The sequence below is a fragment of the Varanus komodoensis genome, unplaced genomic scaffold (assembly GCF_004798865.1).
Source record: "Varanus komodoensis strain SLA01 unplaced genomic scaffold, ASM479886v1 scaffold15, whole genome shotgun sequence".
Taxonomy (NCBI): Eukaryota; Metazoa; Chordata; class Lepidosauria; order Squamata; family Varanidae; genus Varanus; species Varanus komodoensis.
In genome coordinates, this window is record NW_025335440.1 from 27,737,735 (window position 1) to 27,760,495 (window position 22,761).

At 40.6% G+C, this 22,761-nt stretch overlaps 1 protein-coding gene across 2 annotated transcripts; it reads left to right on the plus strand.

Annotated features, from left to right (window-relative positions):
• The first annotated feature begins 62 nt into the window (after positions 1 to 62).
• On the plus strand, positions 63 to 21,536 carry GTPBP10 (GTP binding protein 10). Of its 2 annotated transcripts, XM_044424902.1 has the most exons (10): positions 63 to 199; positions 1,002 to 1,195; positions 1,278 to 1,369; positions 3,864 to 4,008; positions 6,855 to 6,928; positions 8,520 to 8,572; positions 12,146 to 12,253; positions 14,465 to 14,542; positions 16,437 to 16,560; positions 21,164 to 21,536. In XM_044424902.1, the coding sequence occupies exons 1-10, from the start codon at positions 167 to 169 to the stop codon at positions 21,367 to 21,369; spliced, it is 1,107 nt and encodes a 368-aa protein (XP_044280837.1). In that variant the 5' UTR covers positions 63 to 166; the 3' UTR covers positions 21,370 to 21,536. The 2 variants fall into 2 exon arrangements, with proteins under 2 accessions (XP_044280837.1, XP_044280838.1); XM_044424903.1 differs by lacking the exon at positions 1,278 to 1,369 and having other exon boundaries at positions 1,002 to 1,191.
• The last annotated feature ends 1,225 nt before the right edge of the window (positions 21,537 to 22,761 follow it).

Consider the following 22,761-nt stretch of genomic DNA (forward strand, 5'->3'; position numbering starts at 1 on the left):
CCCCCGCCCGGACCTCCCTCTCTCCGCGCCGCCCCTCGGCGCGCCGGGCTTGACGTCGCGTCACCAGCCTGCGCTGCCCGGCGGCCTCCTCGCCGCCTGATCCTGCGTGCGCGCAGCCCTCAGCGAGGGCGAGGGAGCTTCTGCGGCGCCTGGGCCGCCCCCAACCATGGTGTGGGTCAGCCGGGTCCTCCTCAGGCAGGTTAGTGCCGCTCTTCAGCCGCAACTCCCGCCTCGCCACCTACTTGCTTGGGGTGAAGATAGGTGGGGGCGCCCGCCTGCTGCCCAGTGGTGGGCGATCCCGCTGAATTTGAGCTTTGAGGGAGGAAGCACTTCTCTTTTCCGCATAATGGATAATCAGTACGAAGCAAGGAAGGGCTTCTTCCTCTCCCGCATGAAATTACTGGGTTATCTCGTCTAGACTGAGGCTAATTCTCATTTGTTTCTGTGGGCCTACATAGTGTACCATATACATAGAAACTAGAGTAAAATAACTGAAACAGCAGAATGTAACCTAAAACAGCTAAAAGAACTAGATTATTAATTGCTGAACTTGCCTGAGGAAGGTTTGGACATCAACTAGTGTGAATTCCCTCCACTTGCTCTTACATAGGGGATTGTTTGTTATGTAGCTCTAGAAAGAGCACTAAGGCATGACTCTTGGAAACAACTTCGCAATGAAAACAAAACTAGGTGGTCTTGGCCTGGCTTATGGCAATGTTTCAGCAAAGCAGCGGGGGGGGGGGGGGAGTAGACCTCCAGATGTTTTGGATTTCTGTTCCCAAAAGTCTTTGCCAGCATGGCCAATGGGCAAAAATCCTGAGAGTTGAAGTCCAAACTACCTGGAAATCTATTTTTCGATCACCTACTTGCTTGATGGAATTGCTTCCTTTGAGGAGGCGCTTGTAGTACATAAGCTCTCCCTCAGCAAGTTTGCTCATCCTTCATAATAAGAGATTTGCTGATCTCTGAAATACTAATGTGCATTGTATGTTTTTCAACAGTATGGCAGATTTATGGATGACCTCAGAATCTATGTGAGAGGCGGAAGTGGAGGAATGGGCTTTCCTCGATTAGGTGGGGAAGGAGGAAAGGGCGGAGATGTCTGGTTGGTAGCTCAAGAAAAACTTACTTTGAAGAAAATTAAAGATCGATATCCAAAGAAACGGTTTGTGGCAGGAACAGGATCCAACAGTAGGTGAATATTTGATAATTAATGTAGTCCAACTTTTCATGTACTAGAAAAAATACTGACATGTTTATTCTTCTTGCCCATCAAGTATTGTTGCATTGAAAGGTGCTAAGGGAAAAGACTGTGAAGTAATGGTGCCTACAGGAATATCAGTTGTTAGAGATGATGGAGAAGTGCTTGGTAAGGATTTTTTGTCTCTTCACTTTTATGTTGTTAGAGGGAATCAGAAGTATGGGTGCTGTATCCTTAGATGTAGGTGTGCATGCCATCATGCTAAACTTGTTTTTAATGCTTAGAAACATGAGAAAAGCCATGCTGTATCAGGTCAAGGGTCCATCTAGTCCAGCATTGTGTTTCTGCAGTGACTAATTGCTTAAAGGGCCCTCAGGCAAATATAGTGGAATATAAGGTAAATAAATAAATAATAACTACAATGCAGCCACACGCATCCCACTTGTCTTTTCTTGTAACTGGTGTGCATAGGCACACTGCCTCTTATACAGGGGTGGGAGGGTAACCTGCAGTCACCCTATTTATTTATTTATTTATTTAAAACATTCCTATGCCGCCCCCATTGCAACAAAGCCTCGGGGCGGCTCACAAAAAATACACAAAAACATACATAAACAATAACAATATAACAATTTAAAAAAAAAAACATTAAAAACCCCCCGGTGCATTCTTGGCTAATTTTAAAATCCTAATAAATACAATAATTTAGCAATTAAAATAAGTTTTAAATAAAAAGATCTTAGCCTGGCGCCGAAAAACAAATAATGATGGCGCCAGGCGGACCTCTCTGGGGAACGCATTCCATAGATGGGGCGCCACGACAGAGAAAGCCCTCCTCCGGGTACTCATCCTCCTAATAGTCACAGAGGGTTCCCAGAGAAGGGCATCGGTTGCTGATCTCAAGGGGTGGGAGGGCATATATGGGTGCAAGCGTTCCTTTAGATAGCCAGGTCCCAAGCCGTTTAGGGCTTTATAGGTCCTAACCAACACTTTGAATTGGGCCCGGACTTCAATCGGGAGCCAGTGGAGCTGATGGAGAACTGGGGTTATATGAGAACAATGCCCAGTCCCCGTCAGCAACCTGGCAGCTCTATTCTGCACCAATTGAAGTATCCGGACCATCTTCAAGGGTAGCCCCATGTAGAGCGTGTTACAGAAATCTAATCGGGAAGTTACCAGCGCATGTGTCACTGTTGCCAGGCAGTCGTTCTCCAGGAAGGGGTGCAGCTGATGTATCAGCCGAAGCTGAAGGAAGGCGCTCCTTGCCAGCACCATCACCTGAGCTTCTAGAGACAGCTCAGGGTCGAGGAGCACTCCCAAGCTGCGAACCCTGTCCCTCAGAGGGAGTGCAACCCCATTTAGGACAAGGCCCAAGTCCCCCATCCCAAGGCCCAAGCCACCCACCAACAGGACCTCCGTCTTGTCTGGATTGAGCTGGATCTTGACCAGTAGTCACTGATAGCTTTCTCTTCCATGAATTTGTCTAACCCTCTTTAAAAGGCATCAGAATTGGTGGCTATCACTGCATTTTGTAATAGTGAATTCTACAGTGTTAAAATATACTTTGTGAATCACTCCCTTGGTCAGTCCCAAATCTCCCATCAATCAACTTCACAGCATGACCCCAAGTTCTGTATACTGTGAAGCAGAAGAAAATGTCTTCCTATCTACCTTCTCTATAACATGCTTGATTTTTACCTAGTGCAAGAAATGTCTGTTGTGGGAAACGTCAAGAACACAGAATTTCCTAAATTGCCGCCCCGAGGCCTCGGCAAGGGGCGGCATAGAAATGTTTTAATAAATAAAAAATAAATAATAAATGAACCTCACCCCCCACCAAAAAAATAAAAAAAACCTTGAAGATTTAACTCATAGGTTTATGAGCATCCTATGCAAGGCAGGAGAAACCTTTTTGCTCATCTAGCAGAAACATTTCATAGAAGAAGGAAAGAGACTGGAGAGGCATCAAGAGAGTTCATTTCCTGGCCTCTCCAGTCTCCATCCAACCCACTGAAATGTCTTCTTTTACCCCTATCAAGGTCATGACTCTTTCCTTGTAAAGGTAGCCATTATTTTTACAGTCTTTTGTGGGACGGTGGCAGAGTTGTTATCCCAACTCCAAGGCTGAAGAGCTTCGGTCTCCTAGCTGGAAATAGCCAGTTAGCCTCTCTAAGGGTCAGAGGTTTTCTATATTCATGGATTAAGAAAAGAGACTTTATGTATGTATGTATGTATTGATTTATTTAAACCATTTATATGCCATCCCTTATGCATAGCATATTTGCCTCAATTGATGTGTGTTCATTTGTTTACTGCACTAGTTTACTTGGAAGTAACTTACACTTTGTTCAGTGTGACTTTTTCCCCAAATGAGCATGAGTGAGATTTTAGCCTTAAGGTAAATCATATTTTCATAGTTTATTTTATCACATCAGTTTTTGAATTAAAATGTTGCCATGCATTTTTTTATTTGGTACTATGTTTAGCACCGTGACTGTGTGTTTCTTGCTGTTCGTTGCTACTTTTAAAAAATCATTCAAAACCTGTATGAAATATTTAGTTAGAAGTTAAATGAAAAGACTGTTAATTAAAAGAACCAGTCTATTGAGGATGTTTGCAAAAAGCAATTATTTTTAATTTTTTGTGCAATCTTTATTTTTAGGAGAACTTAACAAAGCAGGAGAGAGATTGCTTGTGGCACGTGGGGGTATTGGTGGATGTCTGGCTACAAATTTCTTGCCCTCCAAAGGTCAAAATCAAATGATTCATCTTGATTTAAAACTTATAGCAGATGTTGGCTTAGTTGGGTAAGTCCTGAAAAATTTATTCTGATATCTCTGCTAATTATATGTACGTATTATTATATTTATTAGACGTATTGTATATGTGTTACATCCATTTTACTTCAGATAGTCTTACGTTTAGGAAATGCTAATTGCATAACCATTTTCACTTGTCTTCCTGTAGCCACAAGGTTTGTTGTAGTTAATACTGAAGTGCTCTCCTCACTTCCTGTTTCCAGTTTAACCTGCAACTTCAACCTTTGTTTAGGTTTTGCAGAAGAGCAGAATATAACTTCCTAGAATTAGAGCAAATTTGGCAGCAAATACCTAGAACTCTGTCCTATATTTAGAAAGATTTTATCCTGCTGCCCCTTGCACCTGCTAATTCTATTTACAGTTCCAGGTTTCCTGTACAATACAGGGCAAAAAATAATTCTAGGGAGTCATGGAAACACATTTATATCATTTAGCTGAATTGTTGAGTCAGTCACTGAAAGCATATGCTTTGATCTCAGTCTGAGTTTGCTTGTACATCTCTGTATGTACATAAGTGCTTCTTCATTAGTGCTCTCAGGCAAAATTGTACTGCCTTTAGAATGGGGGCAGAGGAAGCATTAGCATGAGGTACATTGAAACAACATCCCTCTATGCATTTCAAAGAGATTACATCTAGCTCTGGTATAATAAAATTCTTCCTTCAAAGGTATAGTAACTTTCTGAACCTGCCTTGTGACATTATCTTGACCTCACTAAAGCTCTGAAACTCCAGTTCCACCGCATCAGTCCATAATGAGTTGTGAATCCCTTCTGAGTTTCATACAGTCATCACCCTTTAAAAATTTTTTATAGTTATGTTCAGAAAGAGGCTGATAAAATTGAGCTGTTTTTCCATATATGTATATTTCCAAAATGTGTTTTGTTAATCAAACATGGTCTGAGTCTTCTCGGTGTAGGCCAGGCTTACACCGAGAGCCTGGCCTACAGTGCTAAGAAAGCCTACCATAGGTACACTGCAGTGAATTTCACAGTTTTCACTGAGGTAAACAAAACCAAACTATCCTGGTTTTGGGTTTGGCTTCTTAGGATGCACAAGCTGGTTGAGCTGGCAGGACTGATTAAGCTACAGCTATCTCTTCAGTTCCTTCCCACACCACCTTTAAAAATTGCTTGAACAATTTACAACTTTCTCAGAAGCTGCCTCAAGACTTGTGCCAAGTGATGTGCCTTTCTCCTGAGTTCCTTTTGCAAGAGTTAAGAGACTTGGTGGCTTAGAATTTTTTTCTGAATACCCAAACAAACACATACATGACTCTGTGCATCTCCCCTGCAGTAAGGTAACTTCTTAATATTGTGACTGCACACTAAATTATGCTGTGAGGGACTTTCAGTACCATTGATGAAAGTGTACTTGGCTTCAGTCCAGTTAAGCATTTCAAGGCAGCATTTGTGTTTGGTGCTGTGCTAGTATGCAAGGGATATAATGACTGCACTACAGGGTGGATTTGATTTAAATCACTAGTCAAGAAGACTAGATTTAAATCATGGTTGTCTGCATAATTTGCACACACTCTACCCTTAGGTAGAGGAACTTCATTAAAATATTCCCAAACTGGGTCTTTTACAACCTGCTGCCGTTATATGTTTTCTCCTTGAGGGATAGAATAATAAGATAAACCTCAGGCTATGCACAAAAAGATTCAAAGACTTGTTGATTATTCTGCTCAAAAGGTCTCACTTTCCTTTTTATTGTTGCCCCACACACACACACCTAGCTTCTTGTGCAGATCTACTCCCATCAAGCCTCTTCCATTCATTGAATTTTTTGCAACTTAGCACTTAAGTGGTAAGGGGTTCATTCTGTGTACACAGATTTGCAAAGGAACAATGGGATTAAGGTTTTGTTTTTGTTTTTTGCAACTCTGTATGTTCATGTTATAACATTTTTGCTATGAAAAAGCAGCCTATGATCTCTGCAGACACAAATTCACAATTTTAAGAACTGTAAAAGCAAGCATCTGTGATAATATCTTCTGGATAGAGAAATTGCCCAGTAATATTACAGAAACCTCTGGAAGAGCATGACATTGTGAATGGATTAATAGAATTCATTTGCCAAAAAAATTAAGTATAGCATGAATATACGGCCTTTTGCTACATAATTAACAACTAATTCTTATTTCATGATGAATAACTTTTGGACTATTATGTACCATAAATAAAAAATAATCTTTAGATAGATTTTCTCCTCAAAAATTATTTTTTTAAATATCCAAGGTTTTTTTCATCATTGATTATTATCCATCTGGTACAAAAGCTTCCTTAAGTGCTGCTTTCTTGATAGGAAGCTGGGGTACAAACCAAACAGATAAATATCTGTTTCTTTTGAGAGACAAAACTATTCACTTGAGTAAAATATTTATAATGACAAATTATTTTGGTCTGTCATATGTAAATGCTAGTGTAGCACTAATTCAGGGTGGGCAACTTTAGGAGTTAGTTTTCAACCCTCCCCCCTCGAATCTACTAGGAACCACACATACAGAGCAGCTGCCAAATTTATACAGCAAAAGATGGGAAAAAGCATATTTTAACTTGGAAACAGGGAATGTGGGGAGCATACATCTTGCTTTAATGCAAAATCATTCTCCCAAATCCCAAGGGAGTGCAATTTGGCAGTAGGAGAAGGCATATGTTCCCTATGCACCTTGATTGAAAACAAAAGTGCAGTTTTTTCCTGGTGGTACAGTTCCAATTTGTCAGCATTTTGTCAGTGTAGCAGTGTAAACTACAGAAAAGGACAGGGGTCGGTGTGGTCCACAGGCCCCCTCCCTTGCATTAACTAGTGATTCTGTAACTTCTGCATCTTCCAGGTTTCCAAATGCAGGAAAATCCTCTTTGCTAACCAAGATTTCACATGCCACACCGCAGATTGCAGACTATGCATGTAAGTAAGAACTGGCCCTTTAAGAACATTGCCCCCCTCCCCTCCATCATAAATACCTCTGGATCAATGCTTGCACTGATCATGCACCTTGAATGGGTGGGATATTTCTTGCTCCATTTCTTACAGTAGCACTTGCAATTGAAGCTGGCTGTGGGGAGACATGGGAATGCATTTGGGGACAGATTGTGTGTGTGTGTGTTGTGTGCCTGCATGCAACCATGAGTATAGTTTGAGTTGGTGGGGGCATTGACTTCCACACATGAACAACATTACTGGATCAGGGCTCATGTTTGCCCTTTGCAAAGGTGTTCAGAGTACAATTGCAGAAAAGTATCTTGCTATCTCCTCACCTAGATACTTTCAGAATGCATTTTGCACGCCAAAAAAATCAATGTATAACTAGATTATATGGTCCCACTATAATGTTAGCTAAAACATCAACCTAGTATTGTCACAGTCCTTTGCCTTTGTACCAGCAAAATAGAAAACAAAGCAATATTTGTAAGAACAACAGATAACCTAGGAACATGGGCTGTCACTCCCATGGTGTCCTGGACAGCCCATCTGCAATACACCAGTCATGATTCTGCTTGCTGACAATGCATCCTCATTGGGCATGCAGGAATCAATGCATGTTATCTCATACTACACCCTTCATGCTTATAGAGAGCACAACCAAGTGAAGAGCTGACAGGGCCTTTCCTAATACGGACCTCACTAGTACTGTTGGTAGGAGGGCAGCCACTGGTACCTTTTAGTTATAATTTCTAGAGGTCCCTTCAGACATGAGTTTGAATCCTGTGGGAATCCAAACAAGGACACCAGCAGCCTGTACATCACAACCCCTTCAGAAGGAAGCAGACCTTGTATTGGGTGATGGTTTGTTTGTTTGCTTCTATACCACCCCATCTGAATCTCTCTGGACAGTTTGCAATAAAGTATAAGAACAATAAAATACAATAGAGAAAATGTTTACAAGAATTAATGATATCTGATGCTATTTTAAATTAATTTTAAGACAATAAAAATACCCAGCCAAGAATAAAAGAAAGGCACCTAATAATAACCTGATTAGCCATATGGATCCATGTGTGGGTATGTACTGCTCAAGCAATCCCTCCGGTGCTTAGACAATAAACAGAGAAAGACCTGTTTGTCCTGATATCAAATGTTTTCTAGTATTAAACAATAATAATACTTTCAACTGGTTCTCTCTGTATTCCCCAGTGCAGGCAGGGGTATCCCTGTATTGCCAGTTTTGGGCCCCTTGAAGAGCAAACAAGGCTGCTAAGCAGGTGCATAAAAGCTAGCAGTAAGAGAGCTGGTGCAGTGCAGTGTTAAGAGCTTGGGACTGAGGCTATCTGGGTTCTAGTCCTCACTCAGCCATGGAGCCAACTGGCTGACTTGGGCCCGTCACAGACTTCAACCCTACTTCACAGGGTTGTTGTGGGGATAAAGTTGGGAGCAGGAGGAAGAGAATGAGGTGCGCCACTTTGAGCTCTCAAAGAAGAAAAAAGTCAGGATATAAATCTAATAAATAAAGTTCTAAAGTACTTTATAAAACAATGTTACCTTTTCCTTCTTTCCACAGTCACAACAATAAAACCTGAACTTGGTACCATTAAGTATGCTGATTTCAAGCAGGTTAGTAAGGTTGTATCAAAGATATTGTCACGGAGAAATCCCTTTTCAGTTCCAGTCACTTATAATTTAAAATAGGATCCAACTTTTCTGTGGGAGCAGACTGATGATCCATTTCCAGGAAACAGCAGTCGCTTACGAATGATCTTACACCTGTTGATTCTTCCCTTGCAAAACATATTCCTCTCTAAAAGTGAGCCTTAACCTAAGAAGAGCCATCTGGGGCTTTGATGGAATTGAATGTGGTCAATTCCAAAGCATTTGTTTGTTTTAAAGAAGCTAGAAAAGCTTAAATAGAAAGCAGTGGGAACAGACTCCCTAGGTTGTACAGGTGCAGTGCAGTTGTACATGGGTTTTACTCTTGTTCTTTTTACCCAAAGTAATCACTTTCTATATACTTGCTTAAAATGGTTCTACCAGGTTAATTTAGGTAGTGTATCATGTTGCAGCATAGTTAAGCTGATAGTGGCCTAATGGATCCCATTCCTCTTTATCTTTCCATCTGTAAAGAGAGGCCTTGTTTTGAAACTGTTGCACAATTTTTAAATTGCCTATATTCAGGAAAACTTCATTCACAAATATGATTTCCATGCAATTAGGTTTTGATGAAGATTTGAGGACTGCATTTATTTATAAAGCTTTCAAACATTCAATTCTACACAATCTAATTTTACTTTTATGTGCCAAGGTCTATAGCTAGCACATGAGAGTAATCTTGCAAATAACAGTCTGGGATGAAAGACTTGTATCAAGCGTAAGTGCTGGTCAACAACAAAGTTCACAAATCTAAAATGAGTAAAACTGTTTTTCCTTCTTCCTGCAGCCAGGAACTAGAGGGCTTGACAGATTTTGCTTTAATCTTTATCCAAACAGACTGTTTGAAATGAATAAAAATCGTGATGTTGCACTCCATGAACAACCTGCCCTTGTAGTTCTTCTTTACAAAATCCCCCGTGTACACCAAAGTGCACCATTGTCAGTGACTCTTTATATGTCATGTTTGAGGCTTGTAAATTAGGTGATAATTGCTGTTTTTCAGACTACTGAAAACTCTTGCCACCAGTAAACAGCATTCAGCATGACTACCTCAGATAGCCTTTAAACATAGCCTCATAGCCTATCTTTAATGAGCACCAAAACAGGCATGCTGTGATGCAGCAGTAATGGTTTGATTTAAATAAGCATCAAATGCATATGCGGAAGGCTCATGAATGAACTGTATGCACCTTCCTCGCCTCTCTATCTTCTCTCTGGGCAGGCTCACACTTAATGCCAAGAGACGCCTCTAGATAAACTATGAAGTGTGGGTTGTTCACTGAACAACTAATGGCTAACTCACTATATGCCCAACAAATATCATAGGCTGTTCTCCCCTCCTTCCCACTCAGTCCTCCAGCAGGCTTCAGTTTGTATTCCAGGAGACTTTGCAGCAAAATTCATCTTGTCTCCTCATTCTAGCCCCTTCCCCATTCATTTGTGATTTCCTCCAATATTTTTCTTCTGGAAGCTTAAAAGTGTAGAATTGGGACTGTAATTTTTAGAATAATTTTTGTTGGTGGTGGTCTTCAGAAGTGGGTGCTTTTGAATGGAGAACCATGTTGGTAGTGGAGACAGATGCTGCAGCTGCACACACTGAATGGAAGGGTGATGTACGCAAATTTAATGTCTGGGAAGTAAATTGGGGGATAGTTGTGCACATGTAGTAGTTAATGCAGATGTGCAACTTTCCACTCCATTTACCTTCAAGCTATAGGTTTGTATATATTTTCCAATATTCCTAACAGGCTTTTAAAAAAGACCTTCACAGTGGTAGAATGGAACTGAGCAATTGGAGCACCAGCACCTGCAGTGCTTGCACCTGCTCCTGCTGTGGGACACCTTTCACTCATTCCTGTTCACCTCCTCTTCCACTTGTTAGAACTGGCAGGGAACAACAGTAACTGCAGCACAAAGAAGCTGTGACAGTGAAGTGAGGTTTACTATCTCTACTTTTTTTACTAATTCCAGATTCAGAGAAGAGTTGAAAAGGTGGAGGACACTGAAAACTGTCAATTTAACCCTTAAGATAGAATTACATTGTTATATCGGAGGTACCCCCCTCCTGCTGCCCCTACCTTTGGAGCACATATTTTTTTCCATTATTTTCACACTGTGGGGGCTTTTCCATTGTGGCAATAGGTTTCTCCTCTCATTGTTATTTTTCCCCAAGCCCTTCTCATCTGTACATAAATTAGCCTGTATGCAGTCTCTCCTTGTCAGTTTCCTTGCAGTCACCTAATCTACTTCAGTGCTCCCTTTGCTGAAATTTACAAGGAAATTGGCCAAGTTGGGCCACATTAATTGGACAGCTGCAACTGTGCTCCTGCAGCTTGAGAAATACCAATAAAGTACTAATAATACAAAAAGATTGCAATACATTTGTAAAGTTTTCAGGAAACAAAAAGGAGAAGGGCAATGCACAAGAGTTGCTTGCTCCAAAGTGCTGTTTGGGCATTGTGGAGGGGCAGTCACTGGTGGTGGAGTGGATGAGATCACAAAGACGGGATTTCTCACCGCTGTGGCCAAGCAGCTGTGTGGCCAGTCTTGGCACCCCACAATGAACTTGCTGTCCCAGGTTCAGCAGACACAACACCTCATCAGAGTACAGACAACCCTAGAATTAATTGTGAGTTGTTGGCAAAAAATAAATAAGCCACCCTGCAGAAATCGGTCCAAATCCACACAGCACAGCCCATTATAGGTAGCAGTGCCCCATGGTTTGTGGTGTTGCTGTTCCCTGTTTAGCTCTAATTTTCTGTTTCAGCTGAATTTGCAAATTCTACTTAGAATTTAAAACAGTTACCTCTGAAACAGAAGCCATGCTTTGAAGTACTTGCCACTGTTTGGCAAATCAGGCATCATGGTGTTAACCAGGAAAGAGAGAGAAGCAGACACACTTGAGCCACACCTTCTTTATGAATCCCACAAACCACGTTAGGTTTCTCCATATTAGGGGAGAGGCTTATTATTAAGTCTCATCATTCTAATGGAAGCTCAAAAGCAGTATTGTTTGAGAAAAGCTTAACACAAATCTTGTTTGTGCTTGTTTCATGCTGCCTGTTAAAACATGGAAAATGTTTAATCCAACTCAGGCATACATATTATTTTGATTTGTAGTGCATCCAGTTAAAGTAATTGTACTTGCTTGTGTACAGTATTCATTCTTGCAAAACTGGTGGCCATTCTCAAGTATAGGCTTTATAATTATATAACTTATTACAACTTAGATTCCAGATGTTCCAGCAGTACTCTAACCTGCACCCTGTTCTAAGTGAAGCTAATTTAAACTTATGAAGGAAAACATATGAACCTTGCAGCATGGTGTGTCTTAGAATGCTGCTTGTATGTGTTTGTATGTGTTTGTTTAGCCATACAAATCTCCTGATTTAACCTCTTTTAGTAATTAAGATGTCTTAGACTAGGAATAGAAGCCATTGGTCTGTAGTGGAAGTACAATATTGGTATCACCCTGAGTAAATTAATGAGACCCAAACTTTGTATTCTTTTAAAGGTGATTTGTGGTTTTTCCCCTCCTAGATAACAGTTGCTGATCTTCCAGGATTGATTGAAGGAGCACATGCTAATAAAGGAAGAGGCCACAGCTTCTTGAAGCATGTGGAAAGAACAAATCAGCTTCTATTTGTTGTAAGAACCCAATAGCTGCATTCACATATCATACCACCCAGCCCTGGCTATAAGCTGTAAGCCAGGGTGGGCTGGCTGTTCTGTAAACAGCCCACTGTGCACCTGACACATGCTCAAGTTCACCATGTGTTGCTCCCTCACCCCCTCCTTCCTCCTGACTCTTCTGCAGATATTACAAGACATACTCCTACAGGACCTAATGTATTTGCCCAGCCTGCCGTGATTGCAGCACTTTTCCAGCTTGGCACAACTTTTTTGCAGTTTTTCTTCATTAAAAAAAACCAGCCAGCCAACCACTGATAGCTGCTTCCGAGTGCCCAAGGGGCAGTTGGAGTGGTTGTCAGTGACTGTCAGACCACTTAAAAAAGCCCAAATTGTAAGCATGGTGCAATTTTTAAAAAGTTATCTTCACTTGCAACTCAGTTCACAATCACAACAGGGAGGGCAGCAAGCCATTCCAGCTGTCCCCCAGTGCCACTTGGGCACTTGTGAGGCAGATGCTCCTGCTGAATGCCTGTGCAAGCTTGGCAAGAGCAATGGGCGCATTTTGCCACTCTTGGTAAATGAGTTGCTAGAGAATCCCCAGGACCCAAGATGGAGTTAGTCACCTCGATTCTGACAATGTAACAGCCCATCATGGTACAGCGATCCCAACGGCAACCCATGTGTTTCCAGGGCAACTTGTTCCCCTCCAGCATTCTGCCCTGTAAGAATCAGTTAAGGTCCGCGCAACTCAGCTGTGTGAACCCCATCAGTGTTGCTTGGTTTCTTTGTCAAGTGTTTCATTTAGGTGCACCTTTTAATTTTTGCTCTCTGTGTTTAATGTAGTAACCTGGGATACTGACAATCATTACAGCATGCCCTGGGATTACAGACACTATACATGTGCTTCTAACACAGAGATCAAAGACAGCCAGATCCATTGCAGGGGTGTTCAGCCTGCATGCCAGATCTGGCCAGCTTGAATCCTGGCCCATTTTTCCAGTTACCCAAAATGCTGTAGCCCATTCCCCTAGTCCCACCCCTTTTGCTTAACTGCCTATTTTTTGACAGGTTTCTGGCTTTTCAGTAGTTCCCCACCCACCACCACCACCATTCTAAAAGATTGAAATGCGTTTCCTAGGATTTAGCTACCGGCAGTAAGAGCTTTCAGATAAAATACGCTACAATTTGGCCTTTGACCCTCCTTTTTTGCTTTCAGCCCCACCCATCACTGGATCTGGGTTTCCAAGAGCATCTTCAAAACTGAATTCAACCCTTGGGCTGAGAGGTTCAGTATCCCTGTCCTGCAGCGCTTAATACCTGTTCGGGTGTCAAGCATAAATGTATCCATTAACTCACATATTGACCATTGTTTACCAGTGTGCATTCTGCAAGATCAGTTCACTTTTCAGATGAAGTAGTCTGTAGCTTGGTTCCACTAATGGAACTTCCAGTATTATTGCTTCCATTATATAAGTTGCTGAACTACTTGTATGAATAAGAATGTCTGACGACTAGAAAAGGAAAGAATAATTTGTAGTTAATTGTGCAGCAACTACAGGGAAGGGAACTACTTGTGAGGTGGTTCTATTAAGACCTGGAGTAAGGCCAAAACAAAGTGTGTGAAGGGCTTGCCATAGAATGGATGACCACTAGGAGTGAGGAGCCTTTTTTAGCCCAAGTCTGAAATCAGTTTTGGAGAAGCTCTTGGGGGCCACATTGCACTGCTGGATGACACCTAAGGCAAAGTGGTGGGGCCCAGAATGCAAAATATACTGACATATTAAGTTCTTCCTGCCAATACGTTTGCTGTAGCAGAAGCATTTCAGCTGGAGAGGGAAAACTGCACAAAAAACTCACAACTACCAAAATATCAGTGCTTGGAGGAGATGGGGTGGGGCAAGGGGGAAGTGGCATGGCTATTTGGGGAAATCCAGAGGATCAGAGTGTGGCCCAGAAGGAATCAGAGAGTTTGCTCCCTGGGCCAGCAAGTTTCCCAACCTTGATGTTCACACATAACAATAGAATGCAGAAGTTTATGGATATGAATTAATGGTTTCTTTGACTAGGGAAAGAAATATTATAATGGGTGGCATGTTGCTGAAAATAATGTTTTATTTATGAATGTATAATACCTACCTCACCAGCTTCCCTTCACTCTTGCCCTTTAGCTTGATGGTGTTTTGACTTGTAAAGAATAAGATTTAATAGTGTGTTATTTTTTCAAAGGTTGATGTATCTGGGTTTCAGCTTGCTTCTACAATGCCATTCAGAACAGCCTTTGAAACTGTAATCCTACTAGCAAAGGTAGTATTTATGGATGTGCTTTTTACACAGTATAACATGTATATGTCTCATCATGAAAGATACCATAAAGCTTGAATTTGAAATATTTATCTGAATGGCAAACATTAATTGTCAGCAGAGGCTCTGTTGTGTCAGATTTTTAAGACCAGATGTTACAAGGGAGTGCTGGTAATATATTGCAGGAATGGCCAAACCAGGGCTTGCAAGCTGCATGCATCATTTTGTAGCTGTGCCTAGAACAGCTTCTCAAATTGCCAAAGGTGCTGAAGGCCCCAAAAGGTTGACTTTCCCACTGCATGCACATAGTGGAGCCTTGTGATCTGTTGCATGTGAAGCAGTCCTAAGGTAGGCAACCCAGCTGGCCAGCTACTCGTCCTTTCAGCAGACCTACCAAAGCATCCTGAGGATCCATGTAGCAAATGCTAGAAATTTACTAGCCACATTTTGATCCCTGATCCACTAAGGCAAATTATGCTTTGGTGCATTGCTATGTGGCTAGGCCTGTGATCTGGCATACAGCTGCTAACTTTGTTAATAAATGTTTTTGGTTCTTTTTTCTAAGAGTAGAATATTGTCTAACACTTCCACAGTGGTTTTGTCCAAGATTGTACATGCAGTATAATTCTAAGCTACAAAGTAACAAAGGCTGTCATTCACAGAAATATTAGATGATTAAGAAGCCAGTTTTCAGTTAATCAACTATATTTGCAATATGCATAAAATATGTTTCTTATTCAAAAGGAACACATTATCTTTACTTTTAGAAATAATCTCAACTTGCAGCACTAAACAGATAAATTGGTTCAGAGCATCAATCTGCCTGTGTATATAGAGATTTTATTCTGAACTAGCATAGCTAAGAATTACCTTGCTGGAACATACCCAGGGTTCATACAGTATAGCATCTTATTCCAAATTATGGCTTGAAAGTCAGGTATAAGAACTGTGCCTCACCCCAGCAGTTGGTATTAACATATAACTACTTGGCACATGTCATGCAGCTAAGATAGAATTTTCATCCATAAAGAAGAGTGGGGACAGAGTATGATATGAAAAGGTGGAAAGGTTGGCAAGGAAGGATTTAATAGCACTATGTCGAACGTTTTAAACTTATTTCTGTCTTTGGCAATGCACTTAGGGTGATAAAAAAATAGATAACAGCTTTCCTTTTGCTGGATCTTTCTGGATCCCTTCTCCTTAGGTAAAGGGCCCACTCTTAGGACAAAGTTACAAGTAAGTAAAGGACTCTGGAAGTCATACAGAAACAAAGCCAGTTCAGAAGAAAGATGGGAGAGTGAAGGAGCTCAGAGAGAGCATCTTCTTATCTTAAAGTGACTCTCCTCTACAGGCACTCTTTTTAAAATGTTCACTTTGGCATATTTGGCAGTGGCAGATCAGAGATGGGAGTTCAGCAGCAAGCGAAAACGCACTTGTATGCCCCGCAATTGATTATCTCTTTTTGACAGGTGGGTAGCTCACCCTTTGTTGTATCTGGCCAGCTGGGCAGCAAGGAAGAAGACTGCAATGACATAAACAGTTGGCTTGGTGGATAATATTGGGGGCAAGTGCCTGATTCATCAAGCAGATGCATAGAGAACAGAACTAAACCCGTACTTGTTGAATTCAGTGGGCTTCATTTAGATGAGATAGGAATGTCATACCCTAAAAACCGCTTGTCTCGGACTTGCACTGTGTGTATTTATGGCCTTGAGACCTGCGTTAATTGGGGATCAGTAGGTGTACACCTATCTTTACGTATCCTTTACTGCATGTATGCATGCATGCTATGTAGTGCATGTATATGTTGTGTAGTAATTACTGAGTTAAACAAAAGGGCTCATTTAAAGCCAAATGTTTTCAAGGTCAATATTTTACAACTGGTTTATGTTTCAAGGAACTGGAACTATATAAAGAAGAACTTCGAACGAAACCTGCAATTCTTGCTGTTAATAAAATGGATTTGCCCAATGCACAAGAAAAACTGGATGAGTTTATGGAACAATTACAGAATCCTTGCGGTGAGATAATTCTGTATACCTTCTTTTAAAACAAGATACTTGCATATATTTGGCATGAAATAACTTGATCTATATTCATGGAAAGTTCCATTCTCTGGTGGAGTTCTTAAAAAGATCAAACAGTGGTCTTTAATTCATAAAACGTGGCTTGACTAATGTCATGTGATGCTTGAACTAGTAACTAGTAATTGAAGAGGTCTTATATAGCTGATTATATATTTATATCTGCACTGTTCTGTGTTATGCTGATTGGGTAATCTATGAGTGATACACATAATCATCTAATCTCTACCAACCATATGCTGGATGCTTTTTGTTCAGTTCTGACATGCATAATTGAGTATAGTTCCCATTGATGTGTATGCCCTGTTGTTCATATCAATCCTAATCCAGTAAGAAGATTTGAATCTTTGACTCATCAAGGGATTAGGATTATTCAGTATAATCAATATTTAATGCAACTCCTCAAAGATCCATTTCCTCTATTGTAGCATTCTTGTGGGTTTCTAAGTAATCACTGTGCATTCTGTATAAGTTGGGCCCATAACTCCTATGGGTCATTCCCAAAGGTCTGCATTATCTTTTTCTTTGTCAATTCTCTTTGTTGCTAATCTACTTGGAAGATGTATAACTGTTTAACCAATAAATAAGGCAGCAACAAAGGCTAGGTAATTGGGTAATAATTGTACAAAATCATGACTTTCCCTTCCAAAGGGCCAGAGCCACTAACAGGGCATTAAGGAAACCTTTTCAGTTATTGCAACAGAGGAAGCATCTTTTCGTCTATCTGTCGCATTTTAAAATAAAATAGAACCAAACTATTCTCTTTGGGGAGTTTATTTTAATAAATAGAAATAAACATTATAGTTTTTGAGTATTGCAGTTGCTTCAGGAATCAGTTATTTTTTTATTCACAGTATCAATAATATGAAACAGCAGAGGACAATGTTTAATTATCCTAATGTCCAAAAAACAACCAAAAAATCTGAGGGAAAATAAAGTTAAGAGCACTGGGATCTTGTTTTGCTGTATTCAGTAAATGGTTAGTTCCTTATCTAACATAAATAAAATGTTAATTCATGAAGAATTCATTCAAAGGATAGGTTAGAGTCTTTGATATGGATGTTTACTGAGCTGCCAACCTCACTCTGTTGGTAGGGTTTGCTCCCTGGTGATATGAACAGAATTGCAGTCTCTGCTTCAGATTCCTTCCTTAGGTATTACTTTCCTTTACCCCAGAGAGAGCTCTCTGGGCAGTTTACAATAAAATACAGTAAGATCAACAGTACATTAATAAAACAATGTTTCTATAATGATTGTCCTCTCCCCCACCAAAGGACCTGGCGCCCAAACCCTCACTGAACCAGCACCAAACAGGTACCAAATGGGCAGTGCCCTTTGGCATCACCCAAGGGTGCTGCCCTGTGCACCACCCACTGCAGAATGGCCATTGGGAAAGCCCCGCCCCCAACTGACTGGTGGGCTCAGCTGGGCTCTCACTTTTTCCTGCTCTTTCTCCCTCTCACTCACCATGGCGAGACCGCACTGCAAGGCGGTAGAGGAGGAGAGTGACAGTGACGAGAAATGTGCGGAGAGTGGGGGAAGGCAGCAGTGTCGGGCAGGCAGATGGTAGCCTCCCCGCACACTGCCCGATGAAGAAGAAGAATCTAGTCTGAAGCACAAGCTACTGACTTTCATCGTAGTTAACCTCATAGAGTTCTAAGAACTACTGAATGCTAGGAAAAGTTTTGGGAGACTCTTAGAAAAAGGATGGGATAGAAATCAGTTGGCTCTTCTGTTAGTAAATGGCATCAGGAAGTATTTTGGGCCAGCAAAAGTTAGCTTACTTAACATTCTTGCAGTTCAAACCTAGTTACCTTCATCTCCTTGGGCTGGCATACATTCAGAAAACCATGCTACTAGGCTCAGATTTCTCCTGATTACCTTAAATATGGAACATAGATAAACTATGGAAAAGTTGGAATATATATTTTTATTTATTTATTCAGTTTCTATAGCACCCAATTGCTGAAGCTCTCTTGGAAATTCACAAGCTCTATTATAAAAGAGTTACAATAAAGCACTGTATACAATTCCAGTATACAAATTTAAAACAGTCTAAAATTTCAATATACAGAATTTTAAATAGTTTAAACACCTAAATCAATATCATAGACATAATTAATATATATCAGTATAAATTAGCTTTACAAATAGCTGAGGAAAGAAGGGAAGTGAAAGGTAAGGGAGAAAGAAAAAGATACAAACAATTGAATGCAGAATTCCAGAGAACAGCTAGAAGAGATAAGAATGCCTTCTTAAATGAACAGTGCAAAGAAATAGAAGAAAACAATAGAATAGGGAGGACCAGAGATCTCTTCAAGAAAATTGGAGATATGAAGGGAACATTTCATGCAAAGATGGTCATGATAAAGGACCAAAATGGCAGGGACCTAACAGAGGCAGAAGCGATTAAGAAGAGGTGGCAAGATTACACAGAAGAACTATGCAAGAAAGAGCTTAACGTCCCTGACAACCACGGTGGGGTGGTCATTGACCTCGAGCCAGGCATCCTGGAATGTGAAGTCAAATGGGCCTTAGGAAGTCTGAGCAACAACAAAGCTAGTGGAGGTGACAGTATTGCAGTTGAGCTATTCAAAATCCTAAAAGACGATGCAGTAAAAGTGCTACACCCAATATGCCAGCAGATTTGGAAAACTCAACAGTGGCCACAGGATTGGAAAAGGTCAGTTTACATTCCAATCCCAAAGAAGGGCAATGCCAAAGAATGTTCAAACTACCACACCATTGCGCTCATTTCACATGCTAGCAAAGTTATGCTCAAAATCCTACAAGCTAGGCTCCAGCAGTATGTGGCCCGAGAACTACCAGAAGTACAGGCAGGATATTGAAGAGGGAGAGGAACTAGAGATCAAATTGCCAACGTATGCTGGATCATGGAGAAAGCTAGGGAGTTCCAGAAAAACATGTACTTCTGCTTCATTGACTATGCTAAAGCCTTTGATTGTGTGGATCACAACAAATTGTGTCAAGTTCTTAAAGAGATGGGAGTACCAGACCATCTTATTTGTCTCTTGAGAGACCTATATGCAGGTCAAGAAGCAACAGTGTGAACTGGACACGGAACCAATGATTGGTTCAAAATTGAGAAAGGAGTTCAGCAAGGCTGTATACTGTCGCCCTGCCTATTTAACTTATATGCAGAGCACACCATGAGAAAGGTGGGGCTAGATGAATCACCAGTTGGAATTAAGATTGCTGGGAGAAATATCAACAACCTCAGATATGCAGATGATACCACTCTCATGGCAGATAGTGAAGAGGAACTAAAGAGCCTCTTGATGTGGGTGAAGGAGGAGAGCGCAAAAGTTGGCTTGAAACTCAACATTAAGAAAACTAAGATCATGGCATCTGGTCCTCTCACTTCCTGGCAAATAGATGGGGAAGAAATGGAGGTAGTGACAGATTTTATTTTCCTGGGCTCCAAGATCACTGCAGACAGGGACTGCAGCCAAGAAATTAAAAGATGCTTGCTCCTGGGGAGGAAAGCTATGGCAAATCTAGACAGCATACTAAAAAGCAGAGACATCACCCTGCCAACAAAAGTGCATATATGGTTTTCCCAGTTGCAATATATGGCTGTGAAAGCTGGACCATAAGGAAGGCTGAGCGCAAAAGGATTGAGGCCTTTGAATTGTGGTGCTGGAGGAGACTCCTGCGAGTCCCTTGGACCGCAAGGCAATCAAACCAGTCAGTCCTAGAGGAGATCAACCCTGACCGCTCTTTAGAAGGCCAGATAGTGAAGATGAAACTCAAATACTTACTTTGGCCACCTAATAAGAAGGAAGGACTCCCTGGAGAAGAGTCTAATGCTGGGAACAATAGATGGCAAAAGAAGAAGGGGATGACAGAGGATAAGGTGGCTAGATGGAGTCACTGAAGCAGTTGGTGTGAGTTTAAGTGGACTGCGGGAGATGGTGGAGGACAGGAAGGCCTGGAGGAATGTTGTCCATGGGGTCGCGATGGGTCGGACATGACTTCGCGACTAACTACAACAATCAGTATAAATTAATATATAAATTTGTATAAATATAATTAATAATATGATAATTATATCTTATAATGATTATATTAAGATAGCATAACATAATAAATAAAGCAGATGACATAACCCATCATATATCATTAGATACCTGGGAACAGAGGACAGTTTTAACCTGACACTGAAAAATGACAATGTTGTCAGTAGGGATATCATGGCATAATGGGGGGGGGGGGGCAATGCTTAGAAGGACCTCCTCCTTGTTTCTTTCTGGGCCTCCCTTGCAGCTGGCAGTCAGATGAAGGCTCCAGATGCAGATCATAGTATCCAGTTATATGTGAGTCCAAAAGAGCTGTTCCATCATATATTGTATATTGAGAGGCAGTGGTTAAAGAACAGTATGGAGATCATGTAATTCCATGTAAAGTTACATTTATATTTTATGTTTCTATTTGTTAGTTGGTTTCTAGTGAGTTTCTGTTCATAGGAATTTTATAGTGGCATTATACTATTTATTAATTCTGGATTATTTAATTTCAGATTATATGCAGTCACTTCCAACAGGTATGATTCCAGAAAACCCTGTCAAGTTCAAAGAGATTGTCCCCATATCAACATATAGTGGTGAAGGAATTGAAAAAATAATTATGTGTATAAGAAAAGTGCTAGATGAAGAAGCTGAGAAGAAGATTGAAGATTATCAGAGGAAACAAATTCATTCATTGCATTTGTCAGAAAGCTCTTAATTCCTTACACTTGAAAGCTGTTGCCTGATGATTAAGAGATCTTTGCAGGCCTCTAAATGCAACTGAATTTGTGACTTACTCTCTTTCTTGCCAACCTTTTTAAAAGCAAAAAAGCATGTTGTTCTCTAGTTTCTGTAAAATAAAATTATATTATGATTTTTATTAAATCAGTTTCTTATCAGGTTTGTGCAAGTTTTCAAGTTACATATTACTCTTAGGGCAGACTACTTTGCTTGTTTAGACAGGGGAAAAAACATACCCCAGCCAACTCGGTGCAATCAGAAAAGCATTTTTAAAGAGAAAAAAGTCCTATAACTTCCAGGATGTTCCAGCCAATTATGCTTTAGGGATACTCTCTGAAGCAAGCGGAGTAATATATTTTAAAAGATAAAAAAATAGTATTTATAAATACACAAAGACACCATTCTGTTTACCAAGTATTTCAAGAGTGGCATTCTTACTAGGAATAAATACATAGGTGTGGGAAAAGAATGTATAAAGCCACATCCCATGTCCCTAAAATATTTTGGCAGAAATATTTAAAATAGTTAATGAATCTATTAAGCAGCAACATTGCTAACTATGACATTGGGGTATCTGTTGCAAGTGGGAGGGTGAGGACAGAGTACAAGGTTGCGACTCTTCTTTTAATGTATGATCCTTTGCTTCTGGGCAAAGAAGTGGCCTTTTCCTTCCAGAGCATTGCAGCTGCTGATCAGTTATTCACTACTTCTAGAGTCATGAATGGTTAAAAAAAAAAGCCAAACTAATCAATATTCTCTCAATTTTACTAAAGGAGATGCAACCTATAAACAAACATTGCGCAGCAGACAGAGGCTAAGAATTTCCATGACTTTAACAGCCTTAAGGAAAACTGTATCATAATACTTTTATTGTGGATGAGGGCTATTTTCTTGAGTGAATTATTATTATCAATTCTGTTACGACTACTTTGATTTCTATATTGCCCAGCAGCTAAAGCTCTCTGGGTAGTTCACAACAGTTCATAAACACAGGTATAGACTTAGATTGGAACAGATTTCCATCAGACAAGAAGCTTGTCCATGCCAGCCAGATGAATCCTTCCACATTTTTACAATTCCAAATTGTCTTATGTTTGCTACAGTTATCCCCTTACAATATCTATGACAGCCAAGTGAATAAGCCTTCTAAAGCTACAATGATCTATCTTGTGTTGTAGTAATATCTCATCAAAGATAAATAACTTGGTAGCCCAGCAATTGGTCTGTTTATTGGGAAGATTGCCCTCCTCTCCCTTGTATGAACATCAGATCTCTTCCTCTGGCTCCTTTCTGTTGACTCTCCAGCTACCATTGCTCCGCATCCTATTTTTCATTAAGTGACCACTCACTTGCTGAACAGAGAGCTGGT